We start from the raw sequence: 18,800 nt of genomic DNA, 5'->3' as shown, positions 1-18,800 counted from the left end.
CTTGAGCCCAGGAGCTCAAGACCAGCCTGGGCAACATAGCAAAACCGTGTCTTTACAAAAAATACAAAAATTACCCAGGCGTGGTGGGGTGTGTGCTTACAGCCCAGCTACTCAGGATGCTGAGGTGGGAGGGTCACCTGAGCCCGGAGAAGTGGAGGGTGTGGTGAACCATGATCATGCCATGCACTCCAGCCTGGGTGACAGAATTAGACCCAGTGTCAAAAATAAAATAAAATAAAGGAATAAGCTAGTTATATAAGGTGACTAGTTCAAAATTAATAAACTAAAATCAGAAGTTTTGGATGGAACCTAACAGAAAAAGGACATTAAGTGCAAACTAAAGAAATCTGAATAAAGTATGAACTTTAAGTTAATAACGATGTATCAATAGTGGCTCACTGGTTGTGACAAATGCACCACAGCAATCTAAGATGTTAACAAGAGGAGAAACCGGATGCAGTGTATATGGGCTCTCTCTGCACTATCTTTGAGACTTTTCTATGCATTCTAAAACCAGGTTTCTTTTAAAATATCTAGAGGGCAATTTGGTAGGTTTTTTTCTTTTTCTTTTTTTTTTTGTTTTTTTTTGAGACAGTCTCACTCTGTGTCACCCAGGCTGGAGTGCAGTGGCACAATCTCGGCTCACTGTAGTCTTGATCTCCCAGGCTCAGTCAATCCTCCCACCTCAGCCTCCCAAGTAGCTGGGACTACAGGCACATACTAACATGCCCAGGTAATTTTTTGTACTTTTTGTAGAGACAGGGTTTCCCCACAGTGCCCAGGCTAGTCTCAAACTCCTGGACTCAAGCAATCTGCCTGCCTCGGCCTCCCAAAGTGCTGGGATTACAGGTGTGAGCCACAGTGCCCAGCCTAGGCAGTACCTTTCAAAACTGCAGAACTATTAGCCCTTTGACAAAGCAATCCTATTTATAGGAATTTATCTTAATAATGTACCTGGACACATGTGAAATGACTGTGCAAATTATTTACTGCAGCATGTTTTGTGTTAGCAAAGGCTGTTAAAAAAAAAAATCTGTCAGCTGGCAACAGGTTAAATAATACATCCAGGCAATGGAATACTATTCACTATTAAAACAACTCAAGAAGCCCTTAGCTACCGATAGACAGATGTTTAAGATATATTAAGTAGGGGGTGGGGAAGCCAGTATATACACTAGTATGGTAGGGGACAGGCAGACATACATTTGAATTTTCATCTTTATGCTACAGTGGGATTCACAAGAAACTGTTCATAGTGGTTTCTTGTGGAAGGTGGTACACGAGTGGACAACAGGAGGATCATGTGCAGGTAGAGAACGGCAACCTTTCATCATCTTTTGGAGTTTTGCTGGTTTTTAATCATGCAAATTTATTGCCATATTTTAAAAGTATTGGAAGAAAACATGAATTTTAAAAAAATCTTTAATAGATATTAGACAAAAACATGAATTTTTTTCTTACAAGCCTTTAATAGGTATTAGATTAAAACATGAATTTTTTTACAAACCTTTGATAGAGGAGAATTTTACAGCATGGAGAAAACTGGTAAATGTGAATACTATATATTTTAAGGTTATATAATAAAAATAGGGGAAATCTTTAATAAACCACAATAACTAATTTTTACATATACAAAGAACTCTCACAAATCACTTAGAAAAACAACGTTTCAGAAAAGGACAAAATATACAAAAGGCAGTTAAAAGAAAAAAGACATACGTGTGTGTGTCTACTAAGCATATGAAAAGATACTCAAAGAATTCATGATTAAGGAAACATAGATTAAAACAAGATGCTATTTTACACTATCACACTGAGAAAGATTCATAATAACCAATGTTGGTACAAACAAAAGGAAACAGATCCTTTCACATCCTGGAGAGAATATAAATTGGTAGATTTGTTTGAGGTATTATTTGGCAACATCTAGTTTGATTTTAAATGTGCATACCGTTTGACCCAGTAATTTTTATAAACTAATGCTACAAATCCCACAAGTCTTATATACGTAAGTGTTCACTAATGTATTGCCCAGCATTGTTTGCACTAGCAAAAAAAAAAAAAAAAAAAAAAAAGGTAATGACCTAAATGTCCCCCACTAGGGAGCTAATAATTTATACAATGGATTACTCTACAAATGGTTCAAAAAATGAAGAAGAGTTACATGTACTTCAGTGGATCCTGCAACACAATATAATCCCATTGGCTATTTCGAGTACATACATATATGAATATATGTTTGTATATATACACTACCAAGAGGTAACAACCATTATCTCTGAGGCATGTGAACTGGTAGGGTGGATGATAGAGAACAGAAGACTTTTTATTTTATTTATAAGATTTCCCCTATTTTTATTATATAACCTTAAAATATATAGTATTCACATTTACCAGTTTTTTCCATGCTATAAAATTCTCCCCTATTAAAGGTTTGTAAAAAAATTCACGTTTTCATCTAATACCTATTAAAGGCTTGTAAGAAAAAAATTCATGTTTTTGTCTAATACCTATTAAAGATTTTTTTAAAAAAATTCATGTTTTCTATATATACTTAACTACTGTCTGGACTAATTTCTACAACTAGTATTATTTTCATGACAAAAACTTAACAAAAGATTTTTAATTTAAGGGTGAAATGCTCCAGAAATACACCATACTGGGTAAAAAGCACTATATAAGTTGTACTATTATCCATACCATAAAAGTATACATTATTGCCAGAATCAGTTACTCGGCAATTTCTTCAGGGCTGAAAAAGGGAGACGAGTTAAACTAGAACCTAAGTAGGAAATAATAAGGTGTTTTCAGCCATTCACAAATAACAGACCTCCCAGCACAGTGACTATTAACTTGGAATGGCCATCAGAATCACCTATCCCGACGTATACTTTGAAAAACAACTCCCCCTCCAAATGTACCAATAGACAAATTTAAAATATCACCTGAAGCATTTAGGGGGTGATGTGTTATAATGTTTGCAACATACTGTCAATTGAGTCAGATATGTGTGTGAGAGAGACAGAGTATGTACAGATAAATACCATGCATCTTTATATAGTTGAAACAAATGTGATTTTTCAAAAAGGTTCATAACAGTGGAATCTAGATGAAGCATTCTTTCAATTTTCTTGTACATTTGAAAATCTTCATATTCAGAAATTGAAAAAAGATCACTTCAAGTATATTTAAAGTATTTTAAGTGTATTTTTCAATAACACATCCTGGTATTCTTCAATATTCAATACTGTGACATTAAGGGAGTAAAGTAAGATTTTTGATAACAAAGCACATTTTTGTTAAGATTAGCTATCTTTATTCTCACTTTGAAAATATCTTTACCAGCCTGGGCAACATAGGGAGATCTTATCTCTACAAAAATTCAAAAATTAGCCAGGCATGTTGGTTCACACCTGTAGTCCTAGCTACTCAGGAGGCTCAGATGGGAGGACTGCTTGATATATATGTCAAATATATATGAAATTGAGGATTTCATTAGTAAAATGCCAAAAACAACCCAAAATTCCTCTTTATTCCCCATCCAAGTTCATTTCAGTTTTGTCATGAGGGTCTGTGAGGCTTGTGGAAATTATGTGTAATGTATATTTGTGGCATAAATACTGCTGAGTGAAAATGAAATTGGTTTATTTAGGTTTTCTGAATTGTTTGTTTTTATATCATTTCTTTTAACCATTCCAGATACATACCAGGAATGTTATAAATAATATTCTCAGAAGCTAAAAAATAACTCACTGAGAAACCCTTATTGTGTTAGATAAATTAGAATACTTAAGCAGAGCAAAACACTACATCCAAGAACATACATTCTAACTATCTTTTCCCCAGAACAAAGATTCATTTGCTCAGTGGGAAGACTATGGAAACGCTATTCCAGCACAAATAACCTCATAAAGGCCCCACCATAAGGCCTACCACAGTGCCCAGCACACAGTAAAGATTCTGAACGTATGAATATCCTCTGCATAAAGCATTCTAGGAAATAATTACATCCTCCTTCCAATTCCTGAGCACTTTATGACACATAAGGCATTAGTCATATTCTACCTTATAATATGGCTGTGTACTTGTCTCATAGCCTCAATTTATAAATTAGTAAAAACAGCATTATACAGGGAACAAAGAGACAGGTGTCCATACTGTCATAAATGAGGTCTAGTCTTTTTCATCTTAGAATTATTTCATTTTACGAAATTCGTCATATGTAAAATACCTCAGTTTTAAAATAGCCTAATATAGGTTAATGGTTAGCCTGTATTAGGTTATTCAAAAATATTCAGAATACTCTCCCTCTCTTTTGTCTATCTAAAATGTATCTATCATAGATGTAAAACCTTTTGCTAATTTTTCTCATAAGATACATTTGACAAATTGTTATACATTGTATACATCCTCAAAGAACAGAATTCTAGCCTGTTAGGGGAAAAGAAGAAAACCATACTAAACATGATACTAAATGCAACACAGTGTCCTGGACTGAAGGATCTTGAAACAGAAAAAGTACAACTGATGAAATCCAAATAAAGTCTATAGTCCACTAATAATATTGCACTAATGTTAATTTCTTATTTTTTGAAACCATGGTTATGTAACATTTTAGTATTAGAAGACACTGGGTGAACTGTATACAGGAACTCTATCTTTGCAACTTGTCTGTAAATCTAAAATTATAACAAAATGTAAAGTTTTAAAGATGACAACTGCAATAATTAGATCTGTTGAGTATATGTCTAGACAACACTCAAACAAGGAGTAGGCGTTTGAGGAGGGGTAGGAAAAGGAAAACAGCCAGACACGTGATTCAAGCTTCTCAAAGTTGTGACTAATCTTCCTGCCTGTTCTCAGGGCAGTTGGCGCTCAGGGTTCTATTTGGCTCGTTCAAAGCTCTACAGAATGCAACTTTTTTTTCCCCCTTAAAACCTCAAAGGAAATGACTTCCTTTTCCCTAGGTTTTCTTCTCTTTCTTGTAACACAAAGCAACTAGCACTGACAGTGCAAGTTATAAAAGATGCAACTGCTCAGGTTCCAGGGATAAAAGAACTCTGAACTGTTTTACAATTCTACCAAATAAAGCATCTCCTTTTGCGGGGGGGACAAGCAGAGAAACCAGAGGGACCAGAATCAGTAGCTACTTATTTCATCTATAGTATTTAGTAAAGTTCATCTATATGGATTTAGTAAAGTTCATCTATATGCTAAAGAAGTCAACAGCAATCAACTCTATAGAATGTTTGTTGTAATCTTCTCTTCTCCACATTATTAGTCTGTGCTATTTTAGTGCTATTATTCCGAGGTGTCTCAACTCACCTGCCAAAAAATTCTTACCCCCTCCAGCTTTCCTAAGAGACACAGGAAAATCATTTGATTTAACTCAGATAACTAACAGAAGGAGGCACTCAGTCTCTCTCAAAGAAACATTTCTGCTTGTCAGTTGCTTGCTGTGAAAATTACAAAGAATAGGAAAAATCAGATCAAATTTCTTATGCAATATGTTAGTGCAGTACACATCCTTAATTTGGACTAAAAAAGTTGAAATTTAAAAAATACTTTAAGAAAAATTCTGTCTACTGTCAAGGACAAAATATTACTGATACTTATTACTGAATGTTTCATCAAATAGTCCATTGAGTCAGGTGCAGTGGCTCATGCCCGTAATCCCAGTGACTCTGGAGGCTGAGGCAGAATGATCATTTGAGGCCAGGAGTTTGAGATCAGCCTGGGCAACATACCAAGACCCCTGCCTCAACAAAAAAATTTTAAAAAGTAGCTAGTTGTGGTGGCACAGGCCTGCAGTCCCAGCTACTCAGAAAGCTGAGACAGGAGGATCCACTGAGCCTATGAGTTTGAAGGGAGTTATTATCACACCACTGTACTCCAGCCTAGGCGATGAACAAGACTTTGTCCTTAAAAAAAAAAAAAAAAAAAAACACCAACAAACGAACACTCCATTGAATAAGAAATTGATAACAATAACACCCTGTTTTGGAAAAGTGCTGTGTGAGAGTGGGAAAACAAGTACTCTCAATACTGTTGACAGAGATTTAAATTAGCACTACCTAGTCCTAGAAGAAAATTTGGCATTTTTAACCATTCTCCTCTGCAAAATGCAGGCAGATCTCATGTTGTGCTTAGCTTTATGGTGCTTCACAGATACTGCATTTTGTACAAACTGAAAAGCTGTGACACCTCTGTGGAGCACGTCTCTATCAGCACCATTTTTCCAACAGCATGTGCTCACTTTGTCTCTGTGTCACATTTTGGTAACTCTCTCAATATTTCATACCTTTTCATTATTATATCTGTTACAGTGATCTGTAATCAGTAATCTTTGATTTTACTATTTTAGAATTAAAATAGTGTAAATTCTAAAATAAAATAGTAAAATCAAAGATTTGTTGATGGCAGTACCATCAACCTTGCCCATAGACGATGGTAAAGAGTGTTCAAGTGAAAGGAACAGTCACATGTCTCTCACTTTAAACAAAAAGCTGGAAATGATTAAATTTAGTGAGAAAGGCATATCAAAAGCCAAGACAGGTAGAAAACTAATCCTTATGCACCAAAAGTCAAGTTCTGAATGCAAAGGAAAAGTTCTTTAAGAATATTACGAGTGCTACTCCAGTGAACACACAAATAAGTAACAAAGCAAAACAGCCTTATTGCTAATATGGAGAAAGTTTGAGTGGTCTGAATAGAAGATCAAACCAGCCACAACATTCCCTTAATTAAGCCAAAAGCCTAATCCACAGCAAGGCCCCAACTCTCTTCAATTCTATGAAGGCTAAGAGGTGAGGAAGCTGAAGAAGAAAAGTTTGACTATAGCAGAAGTTGGTTCATGGGGTTAAAGCTGTTGCCATAACATAAAAATTTACACGAGGCACTATGTGCCGATGTAGAAGCTGCAGCAAGTTATCCAGAAAATCTAAGATCACTGATGGTGCCTACACCAACCAACAGATTTTTGGTGTAGATAAAACAACCTTCTGGAAGAATATGCCATCTAGGACTTTCATAGACGGAGAAGGTAAGTCAATATCTGGCTTTAAAGCTTCAAAAGACAGGCTGACTCTTTTGTTAGTGTCTAATGCAACTGGTGACTGTAAGTTAATGCTCATTGGCCATTCCAAAAATCCAAGAGCCCTTAAGAATTATTCCAAATGTACTCTGCCTGTGTTCTATAAATGGAACAATAAAGCCCAGAAGACATCACATCTGTTTACAACATGGTTTACTAAATATTTTAACCCCACCTTTGAGACCTACTGGTCTGAAAAAAAGATTCCTTTCAAAATATTACTGCTCCTTGACAAGGTACCTAGTTATCCAAGAGCTCTGATGGAGACATAGAAGAAAATTAATGTTGTTTTCATGCCTGCTAACACAACATCTATTCTCCAGCCCCATGGATCAAGGAGTAATTTTGACTATCAAGTCTTAGTATTTAAGAAATACATTTCATAAGGCTCTCAGACAGTGATTCCTCTGATGGAGCTGGATGAAGTAAACTGAGAACCTTCTGGAAAGGTCTCACTATTCTAGATGCCATTAAGAACATTCATGATTCACGGGAGGTAGAAATATTAACATTGACAAGGTGTTTGGAAGAAGTTTATTCCAACCCTCGTGGATGACTTTGAGGGGTTTAAAACTTCAGTGGAGGAAGTCCCACAGATGTGGTGAAAATAGAAAGAGAACTAGAATTGGAAGTAGAGCCTGAAGATGTGACTGGATTGCTGTAATCTCATGATACAACTTGAAAAGATGAGGAGTTGCTTCTTACGGGTGAGCAGAGAGAGTGATTTCCTGAGATCCAATTTGCTCCTGGTGAAGATGCTGTGAACACTGTTGAAATGACAATAAAACATCTAGAATATTACATCAACTTAGCTGATAAAGCAGTAACAGGATTTGAGACAGCTGACTCCAATTTTGAAAGAAGTTTTACTGTGGGTAAAACGCTATCAAGCAGCATTACATGTACAGATAAATCTTCCATGAAAAGAAGAGTTAATTGATGTTGCAAACGTCATTGTTGTCTTGTTTTAAGAAATTGCCACAGCCACCTCAACCTTCAACAGTCACCCCCTGGTCTGTCAGCAACACTTAGGCAAGACCCTTCACCGACAAAAAAATGACAACTCGCCGAAGGTTCAGATAATCCTTGGCATGTTTTTAAGCAATAATGTATTTTTTAATTAAGGTATATACATTGTATTTTTAGACACAATGGTACCGCACACTTAATAGACTACAGCATAATGTAAATATAACTTTTATATGCACTGTAAAACCACAAAATTTGTGACTCATTTTATTGCAATATTCGCTTTATCGCAGTGATCTGGAACCAAACTTGCAATATCTCCAAGGTACACCTGTACTCTCTTTCCCTGGCCCTTTTTTCATCTTCATTTTACGACCCTGTCTTCCTTTGCTGATTTCTAAATGCTGTTTAGGCCTTGGAATTCTGTCCAAGGCTATTTTCTTTTTAATGAGATAAACTTTCTTCCCAGAAGATCTATATGCTGATAACTTGCAAGTAAATTTTACCCCAAATTTCTCTCCTGAACATTCCTCTTCGACACTCTGAATTCATGTTCTCCAATCTCAAAGATACCTTCAAAATTGTTCAACAATCCTATCATCCCTTGATAGTTCACTTTTCCACTCACCAAAAGTAAGAATAGCATGTCACATTTGGGGGATCTTCCTCAAACCTTAAATATCCTCCTCACCTCCTCTTTCACTCTCAACAGAACACACTCACTTTGTCCTTTAAGGAGATTACATAAATCATAAAAGATGAACCTCAACTTTTCCCATGAACTGTTTATCCCTTCCTCCATGAGCATTCATCCTTGCCTCCTTCCTTCCTGCTCTGAGGATAATCCTTTAACACATGTGCTTTCTGTACCACAATCCTATTTTGTATTCCAGGAACCCTGCATTATCTACCCATTTCTCATTCTCATATTTATATTCTCTCTCAATATAAAGATTCACTCAATATTTGTAAAATGAGTATTTATCAAAGAATATAATCCAACAAGTCTATTTTTAGGAATTTATACAAAATACTAGTACAAATATTTAACTACAAGAGTATTCACCCTACTGTTTTCTAAATAGCTAAAACCTGGAAACGACTTACATAACCAGTAAGAGGGAAATGATTAAACTGTAACACATATGATCTACTACAGAGCTATTAAAAAGCCACTTACCCCTACCCATGGAAACACTCATAATTTAAAGTGAAAATAGGAGACTTGAAAACAGTATGAATTCTATGAGCCCATTTTTGTAAGCAAAGAAGTATTTAAAAATCCAAATATATTTTGGTTACTAAAATGTTCTAAAGACAGTGGTGATGGAATTACCAATGGCTGTATTTTCTTTTTACTTATCTATAATTTCTGATTTAGACAAATAAATCAGAACAGTTGAACAAAAAGATTTTCAAATTAAAACATGGTCTTATTCGGAAAGAGAAAAGGGTTTTGAGATTCCGTAAAGTTTTCCAATGTCTTTGAGTTCTGATAAAATCTATCCTCATGTTGGCATCTTTACATATAGTAGCCAAAAACTGGGAAGAGCCTAGCTGCTCATCTACACGGGAATGGATAAAGGTGAGCAAACTGTAGCACAGTCATACAAAGGAATATTACTCAGCAATAAAAAGGAAAAAAGCTACTGATACAACACCATGGATTAATCTCAACCACGTTATGCTGAGTGAAGGTGGCTTACACAAAGCATGTGCTACATGATTCCATTTATATGAAACTCTAGAGCAGGATAAACTAATTTATAATGAAAAAAGTCAGAACAAGGATGAGAGGACTGACTCAGAAGGTCAAGCAGAAACTATCTGGAGTGATGCTGATATTCTACAACATGCCAAGTCTACACTACGCAAACGTGTGCATTTATCAAAACTCATCGAATGGTTCGCTGAAGATTGTGCCTTTAGAACCCTACCTGACAATGCACCTGCTGAAGAGTTTAGGGGTGATTTGTATAGAAGTGTAACTTACTTTACATGCATCTCCCTAAAAAAGGGTGGACAGATAGAGGAATAAAACAGATAGAAACGCAATATTTAAAAACACAGAATCCAGGTGGTGGGTACAATTTTCTCAACTTTCCTATATGTTTGAAAATTCTTTAATAAAATGTTGAAAAATTTATCTCTCAGTAAAGACAGCTAGAGAAAGCAAATTACCTGACTGAATCTGTGTATTCAAAGGCTAGAAAAAAAATAGAAACTTTCCTAGTTTTCCAATTACCAAATGATTTTATGATTTGGAGTAATTTCAAGTGGGAGAAAACACTCCACCTTTATGTAACAAAAGACAGAACATTTTATAAATCAACTGCTTTTTTTGTAAATTAATACACTTTTCTACAAATTGACAAATATAGCTGCTTTCTTGGAGACCTAATTTTCTTTTTTCCTTTAGATTCAGTAAGGTACATGTGCAGGTTTGTCACATAGGCATATTAAGTGATGCTGAGGTTTGGCTTCTAATGATCCTGTCACCCAAGTAGTGAACACAGTAGCCAATGTATAGTTTTTCAAACCTCGCCCCCTACCCGCTTTTGGAATCCCCAGTATTTATTGTTCCCTTCTTTGTATCTGTGGGTATCCAAATGTTTAACTCCCACTTATAAGTGAGAACATGTGGTAGATGGTTTTCTGTGTAAACCATCTTTGGACAGTGTACCTTTAATTTATTATAGGTAATATAATAGATAAGAGTTATATCTGTGCCATGACCAGTTATGGAAATAATTAGATTCACTTTGATCCTAAATATTGAAAATACTGGTAAAAGGCACAGGCTATAGATCTAAACAGGCCATCCACTAGTCATTAACCTTTCCCTAAAGGATGCAGAAAATAATACTTAAAAATCATATGTACAACAGGCAATAGCAATATAAATTGCTAATTTATAGCACAGTAACTTTTCTAGCTTGATCTAAACTTTTAGAGAAATATAAATTTTAAAATATGAAAATCCCTGTTTTAGTCACCTTAACTAAATCTTGTTTAAAATGATCTTTAAATACTTTTAAATTGGGGGAAAGAAAATGACCTGAGAGCTTTAGAGTAATCCTCACTAATAAAAGATGTATCATTCTAAAGATGACAAAGATCAGTTACAGAAAACAATGAAGACAACTAGGAAGAAAATGTTGAAACCTTTATAAATTTTGTTAATTATTCAGTCTGAATATAATCTCTCCACAGATTTATGTGGTATATATTACTGTATATATCATGTATGTATGTATAACTACACAGCTGTATGCACAAAAAGCCGTACGTGCTGCACTTTCAATGATTTAAGTGTTTTTCAAGGGTCATTTTGTATTTGATTTTTCAGTAATTTTATATTTGATTTTTGTCTTAGAGACTGACACCGAACCTAAACCCTAAGTAAGCAGCTCCACCATATGATACAGCCTACCACAATCCTCCCTCCACCTCCAACTATTCTACACCAGTTAACAAGTCTAAAAAAGCTTCACATGTATAATAAAAAATTCATTCAACAAGTACTTCTTCAGATCCTAATATGAGCCAAGCAGTCATGCAGACACTTGATAAACACTGATGAGTAAATCAGACCTGGCCCCTTCCCTCATGGAACTTACAAAGTATGGAAGTGGAGGATGTTCGAGAGGGCAAACAAGTAAACAAACAAAAAATATATGCTTGTGGTAAGTGCTACGGAAGAAAGTTATGGGATGAAATGATGAAAAAAAAGAGAGGGAACCTATTTCTGGTTATCAGGCTCAGCCTCTGTGAGGGGATAATACTGAAGTCCAGCCGTAAAGATTAAGTAGCAGCCAGCCTTGCAAAAAGAGCAAGAGGGAAGAGTACCCTTTCAGAAGGCACAACACGTGCAAGGTCTCACAGGAGGAAAAGGCTCAGTGGGCTAAACTAACAGAAAGAAGGCCAGTGTGACTACAGCACAGTGGGAAAACTGCACAAACTGTAAACAAAGGCAGAATAAGCTCTGGTGGCTTGATAAAGATTCTGGATTTTTTTCCTAAGTGCCAAAGAAAATCTTTAAAGAATATTTAAAAGAATGACACAGATTTATGTATTTTCCTCTGAGCAGAAAGTGGTAAGATTTGCTTAAAAGCAAGGGATGGGGAATAAGCAACTAGATACAAGACAGTGCCATTAACTAACATGACAGAGTGAGGAAAAACGTTTTGTGGCAGTGTTGTTTAGGGGGGAATTCAGAAGCTTTTGGGCATGATACTTTTGGGATGCCTGTGAGACAGCCAAGAGGTATGTTGAGTAGCAGCTGGATGTCAGTCAGGGGCTAGGAGTTAGGAATATTGATCAAGTTATTTAAACTTACCTAGAATGTTTATAAAATACAAATCAATAGGCCACACTCCAGATCTACTGAATAAGAAAGGGTTTGCACATCATTAACATTGTCAAGTGATTCTGATGTCAACTGGAGTCTGGGAACCACTTACGTAATAAATTTTAATGTTCTTTTTTTTCTTTTTTTTTGAGACGGAGTCTCACTCTGCTGCCCAGGCTGGAGTGCAGTGGCACAATCTTGGCTCACTGCAAGCTCTGCCTCCCAGGTTCACACCAGTCTCCTGCCTCAGCCTCCCAAGTAGCTGGGACTACAGGCGCCTGCCACCATGCCCGGCTAATTTTTTGTTTTTTTTTTTTAGTAGAGACGGGGTTTCACCATGTTAGCCAGGATGGTCTTGATCTCCTGACCTCGTGATCTGGCCGCCTCGGCCTCCCAAAGTGCGTGAGCCACTGCACCCGGCCATAAATTTTAATGTTCTATTTCATCACCTAGGGATATACTGCTTTATAGAGGAAAACAATATATTGAGCAATATGTTATGAAAATGATTTGACTTAATAATCCAGAGCTATTTAGTATCCTACAGTCATACAGCATTATAGAGGAAACACTTCCAATTAGCCATTTTTTCAAATGACATTTACTGAAGGCCACTCTGAAGGTAAATAATTTCTTCTATTTCATAAATATTTTCTTGAAAAACACCCATGAAATATCTCACAAATGAGTAAATCAAGGTTCAGAAAGGCGGAGTCTTGCCCACAGGACACACAATCAATAACAAAGCCAAGATTCAAAAATCAAGACACTAATTCCAATCTGCTTTCCACCATACAAAAATGCCACCCACCCCCAAAAATCTCACCATCTGTGACATGTACAAAAATCACTGTAACTAGATAAAAAAGAATGAGTACCTTAAGGGAAACAGACAGGACAATCAGAATTAAGAAGCAAAAATTTTTTCTTCATTTTCACTACTTAAAAGATTTTTAACTAGTTGATATATATATAGTCCACCTTTCAAAGTATCCACAAACGCTCCTAAATAGACACCAAAAGTGTTTGAATCCTATAAAGAAAGTCCTAAGACTGTTTCCTAACTTAATGTACGATCTCTCCACAGATTTAGGCACTTTTTGGGGGGAATAAATAAAAGGCAGCCTGTACAGTGACTTTGCCTTCAGAAAGCTCTGTGTAAATCCCAGCTCACAACTTGCCTACTAACAGCAAAACCTCATGAGGTCACGGGGTTAAAGAACCTATACATGTACTTTTAAAATAGTCATTATCACTTACAGTTATTATTGTAAAAGCATGCAAAAAATAACCTATGGCTGTCTGAGATTTTAACACAAAATGCAGGATTTTGCTTTATTTTTGGTGTATACTTCAAACTATCTACCTTTTACTAGTATGTTTCCTAAAATGTTTACAAATCCTCTGTCCTGACCACCCCTGGTCTAGGATTCATCCCCTGACTATAAGATCAGGGTCTCTCTTTACTTACCCTTTCCTAGCAGTTCTAACAGTAACAACTCATTACCCCCTGGCTAGATTTTAAGTTCCTTGAAAGTAGAAGCTGTGTCTTGTGCACTTCTCAATCATTCACGGGAGTACTACCATGTGCTTTACACTAATCTAGGTCCTAAAAATACAGCAGTGAACGAAACTAAGTTCCTGCCCTCTCAGAGCTTATATTCTAATAAGATAAGAAAGATATAAAAACAAATAAATAGATATCAGTTAGGAATAAATACCATACTATTTTAAAAGGTGGACTACGGAGTGTTGTGAGAGCTGGGGAAGTTGCTATTTTACATAGGCTATCAGAGAAAGCCTCACGTATACGAGAACCTGCAAAAAGTGGAGCAGCCACACAGGTATCTGGAAAAGAGGAGTCATCCAGACAGAGGGAAAAAGCAAGCGCAAAGGCGCTGAAGCGGAATCATACTTCTTGGCAAGAAGAGTAAGGCGGCAAATGTATGTGTGGTTGAGAGAACAGAGACACACGAGAGGGCAGGCTCTGAGAGCAGAAGAATGACATGATCTGAAAGAATCACAGAGGCGTCTGTGTGGAGAATAAAGAACAAAAGCATTGAACCTCATTAAAGTACTGCAATAATCCAGGACAGAGAATGGTGACGAACCAAGGGAATGATGATGGCTGTGATGATGATGATGGTGGTGGTGAGAGGAGGAGGAGGAGGAGGGAGGAGTCGTCGTCTAGTTAGGTTTTGAAGATACAGCCCTTATTGCTCATAAGCAATAAGTGGCTGAGAAGTCTAAAACCAGCAGTCATGCTAACTGCATGTACTGAACTTTGGAAGTTCATTTCTCAAGGCTCTCCACCTTATTATTCATTTCAGGTAAAAGTTTGAACTGATTAAGAACAGCTCAGCACCTTCTGGTTTGGGAAGAGTGGGACTGCCATTAATTGAGATAAGGAAGTCAGAAGCAGTCTCAGAAAGTGTCTAGTACAAGGCAGACACTCAAATATGTGAGAATTCAGTTTAACTGAACTCCCAAAATGAAGGAAGTAAACTCAATGTACTGGTTTCCATTTGCTCTAATATTCTTTCAGTAACATTTGCTAATTACACAAAGAGACTTAACCATGACCACACAGTTTACTACAAGTGTTAAAAAAGAAATCTTACACTGGACCCAGCAACTAATTCTTACCTCTCAAAAATCATTTTCAGTTTTAAATCTACAATTCTTCTGGACATAAAAGAAATTTGCTTTGAAAATTTGGTGACAGCCTGAGGATTCTTAAACCCAAAGTAATTAACCCGTTCATTAATGATGTCATATTCCTGGAAGGTATAGTGCAAACAGAACTCCATAGGCCAGAATTAATTGAAAATTATAACACTTCACGATAAATTTTCAGAATGCAACAAGACTGAACAAGTCCCCCTAATAAAATAAGCCACGAGCCATCAGCATTTCTTAATGGCTTATTTTTTTAACCTCAAACAATAAGTCCCTTCAAAACAATTTCAACGAAAAATGTGAATCTGCTTGAGAATGTGAAATTTAGCACATCTTCCCCCAAGCAGACACTTTTCCTGCCAATTAGTGAAACTGAACTTCACTTAGGGAAGAATTGGGTGTCCTCACCTTTTGCACTTCTCTTAGTGGTACTCCGGGATTTTCTAACTCAGCACCATGTCTCTAGCTCCACGAAGAACCTCAAAGTTGGCAGAAATATATTCAAAGGAATTCTCCTAAAATAAAAAGTTCAGCTCCTTTCCTCCCCTCTGACTACTTTAAAAATTTATATGAAGCTTTAAGTATCATCTCTGTCCACACGAGTTTCCCTAACGCCCCATCCTAACCTAAAGTGCTTTAAAAACTGCGCTTAACAACTTTCAATGTCGCTTTAAAAACACAGATGATTCAGAGAAGCTGATCGCACCGAATTCAGCAACAGGCAGTACTCTCCCTACTCCTATCCGCCAAAGGCCTTGAACCAACCCAAACAAATCCGCTGAAATGCCAGCCAGATTCCCCGTATCTCCCCGCTCCCTCCCCCAGGGAGGACAGGAAGCACCACGGCCACCGGCCACGGGGCCGAACAGAGAAGAACCGCTGCGAAGCACAACAACGGTTTTTTAGAGCCAGGAAGGTTCCGAGCCGGGTTTTCAGCCACCACCCAGGACCCCCGGAGGACAAGCCCGGACGACCCACACACACTCGGAGCAGAGCCGCACGGTCCCCCGCGCTCCCGGGGCTCCGCACGCGAATTAGCGGCGAGGCGGCGGGAGGCCTCTCCCGGGAGCCCCAGGAGAGGGCCGCGGCGGGGGCGGGTAGTGCCGGGTGCCGGGCGCCCGAGGAACCCAGCGTGCCAAGGATGGATGCGGCGTCCCCTAAAGGCGCAGAGCGCTCGGCGCCTGCCACACAGCCCCACGGGCGGGGGGCCCCGGCGCGGACGGCCTAGCCGGGTGGCCGCGGGAGGGAACCCCGAGAAGGGGCCTAGGACGCTGCCGCTTCCCAGTGAGCGGGCGGGGGCGGCCGGCGCGGGCTGCCGTGGGCTCGTTGCTCGTGTCACCGCCGAAACCGGGAAAGCCCCGAAGAGAGGAGTGGGAGCACGCAGTGGGGGCGGGGAGCCTCACACCGAGAGGGTGGCGGCCCCCGGGGGACGAGACCCGGTGGAAGAGGAAGAGGGCGCGACCCCAGCACCGCCCCACCGGCTCGCGGGGAAGGAGCCACCCGCTCCCCGCCCCCACACTCACCATGTAGAGGGTGAAGGGCAGGCCCAGCAGAAAGAGCCACAGGTAGAGGTGCAGCGCGTTTACGAAGGTGGCCTGGTGCGGGTCGTAGTACCAGCCCCCGCTGAGCGCGGCCCACACCCCCTGTCGGAGGATCTGCAGCGTCTGCGACCCCATCCCCACCCGGCGCCGCCGCCGTCGCCGCCGCCGCCGCCGCCGTCCCCGCCCCGGCCCCAGCTCGGCCTCGGTCGCCGGAGCCTGCAGCTGCCCCGTCTATCCCCCTCCGGAGCTCCGGGTGAGCGAGCCGGCGCCTCGGCGGTCGCTGGTGCTGCTGCAGGAGGAGGAGGAGGCAGCGAACGAGGAGGAGGAGACCCGGGAGAAGGAGGCGGCGAGCGGCGGGGCGGAGGACGGCGGAGAGGAGGAGACCGGCCTCCTGAGCGCCGCCGCCATCTTGTCTCCTAACACCCGGAGCCGCGGCCCGGCCCCCGCCACCCGCGGCCCGCCAGCGCCCCCGCTGCCGCCGCCGCGACCCCCACCGGCCGCCAGCCCTGGACCCGGCGGAGAAGGAGGCCCGGCGCCCGGGAGCGACGGAAAGGAAGCCGCGCCCCCTCCAGCTCCTCCTCTCCGCTCCCTCCGCCCCCTGGGCCGGCTACCCGCGGGTGCGCACCGGGCGCCTCCTGCCGACGTCCGGGAGAAGCGCGCGCCAACGCGGCCCGGGTTCAGGACTCCGGGGGCTGCGGGGGTGGCTGAGACGCGGCTGGCGGGTCCAGGGGACCCCATTCTGCCCCTGGTAGACCCCCTGGCAAGTTCACCTACGAGTCTGTAAACGAGGTCTTTCTGACTCCGAAACTAACAGATCGTGACTCCAGAAAAGCGTCCTGCCTGTCATTTATGATATTTGTGAAAGACCTAGGAACAACTGAAGCTAACACCTGAGATACTGAAGGCCTGGAAGAATTAGGTACGGCTGATGACACTGTTGAAAAGTCATAAACGCACCCAAGTTGAGCAAGAACTGTATTGGCCCGTGTGTGAGAAAAAATAGCCACGTCCAGATTGGGAGAATTTACTACTTCCAAAGACAAGTTAATAGAAGCGGCACAGGACGTGCAAGTATGGAGTGGACAGGTTACCATTTGTACGCGGTGATTGTATTTTTAAATGTGCTGTAACTAGCAGCCGTTTTTATTAATGGACCAATCTAAACAGGGTTGAAAAAGATTAACCGTGACTCCACCCCAAATTACAATAGGGTCTTGTAGGTCTCTTTTTATAGCTGTAAAAACGGAATCATTCTTGGCTCTGTGTAATGTTTATAAGGCGTGTCTGATCTCACTGAATAAAATTTTATTAAAAAGTTTGAAATTTGAGTTTATCGAAGTTTGGTTTTTATGGCAATAAAAGTACTGTGTATTCCCAGATTAAAGTTGCTATAATTAATGAGGGAAACAAGAGCCAAAGGAAACTGGTGATATTTTAAGAAGAGTAATGAAAAACCGTTACAATACCTCCCAGTGCCATACCACTTTATAGTTGCTCAAACACTATCACACCCATTTCATTCAGACCTCAGGACAACCCTTTGAGGGCAGCATAGCAGCTATTGTTACTTTATGGATGAGAAAACCTGTAAACTCAAGTAAGTGATTGGCCAAATGCTTATGGCCACTTATTGCTCATAAGCAATAAGTGGTTGAGAACTCTAAAACCGGCAGTCATGCTAACTGCATGCACTGAACTTTGGAAGTTCATTTCTCAAGGCTCTCCATCTTATTATCCATTTCAGGTAAAAGTTTGAACTAATTAAGAACAGCTCAGCACCTTCTGGTTATCTGTGACCAGCTTAAATACATGACCAGTTTTCGTCAAAGTGCAAATTCTTAGGGCACCACTCTATAGAAACTCTGTGGGGTGGGACCCAGCAATCTGTTTTAACAAGTCCTCCGGAGGATTCTAATGTACCTTACCACTGTAGAACACCACACCATCCCTAGCCTTGATTTGTTTATGTCCTTATGACCACAAAGCCACTGAGTTCCAGTAAGATACCTTGAAATTGAGAGCTGTGAGTAAACACTGGACAAAATATTCTTTAAAATATATTTGTATCTAAAAGCAAAATTATGATTAAATAATGCAATTTTACAATTAAAATAGTGGCCTTGAAGCTGGTGTCATAGATACCAGCTATTGTCAAGTTTTCATTTGT

At 39.7% G+C, this 18,800-nt stretch overlaps 1 protein-coding gene across 11 annotated transcripts in view; it reads right to left on the bottom strand.

Moving 5' to 3' along the window:
* Positions 1-17,161, bottom strand: part of PCNX1 (pecanex 1) — a 205,555-nt gene extending 188,394 nt beyond the window's left edge. For 7 of the 11 annotated variants that reach the window (XM_063651749.1, XM_063651751.1, XM_063651754.1 and 4 more), the window contains exon 1: positions 16,616-16,874. In XM_063651749.1, coding sequence (XP_063507819.1) covers positions 16,616-16,768 — 153 coding nt within the window. In that variant the 5' untranslated portion in view covers positions 16,769-16,874. Of the gene's footprint in view, positions 1-15,500; positions 16,148-16,615 lie in introns of those variants that run through there. The other 4 variants (XM_054447422.2, XM_054447430.2, XM_054447429.2 and 1 more) reach the window with 3 other exon arrangements.
* Between the last annotated feature and the right edge of the window lie 1,639 nt (positions 17,162-18,800).

Source organism: Pongo pygmaeus, chromosome 15, assembly GCF_028885625.2.
Source record: "Pongo pygmaeus isolate AG05252 chromosome 15, NHGRI_mPonPyg2-v2.0_pri, whole genome shotgun sequence".
Lineage (NCBI taxonomy): Eukaryota > Metazoa > Chordata > Mammalia > Primates > Hominidae > Pongo > Pongo pygmaeus.
This window is presented reverse-complemented; position numbering and strand designations above follow the sequence as displayed.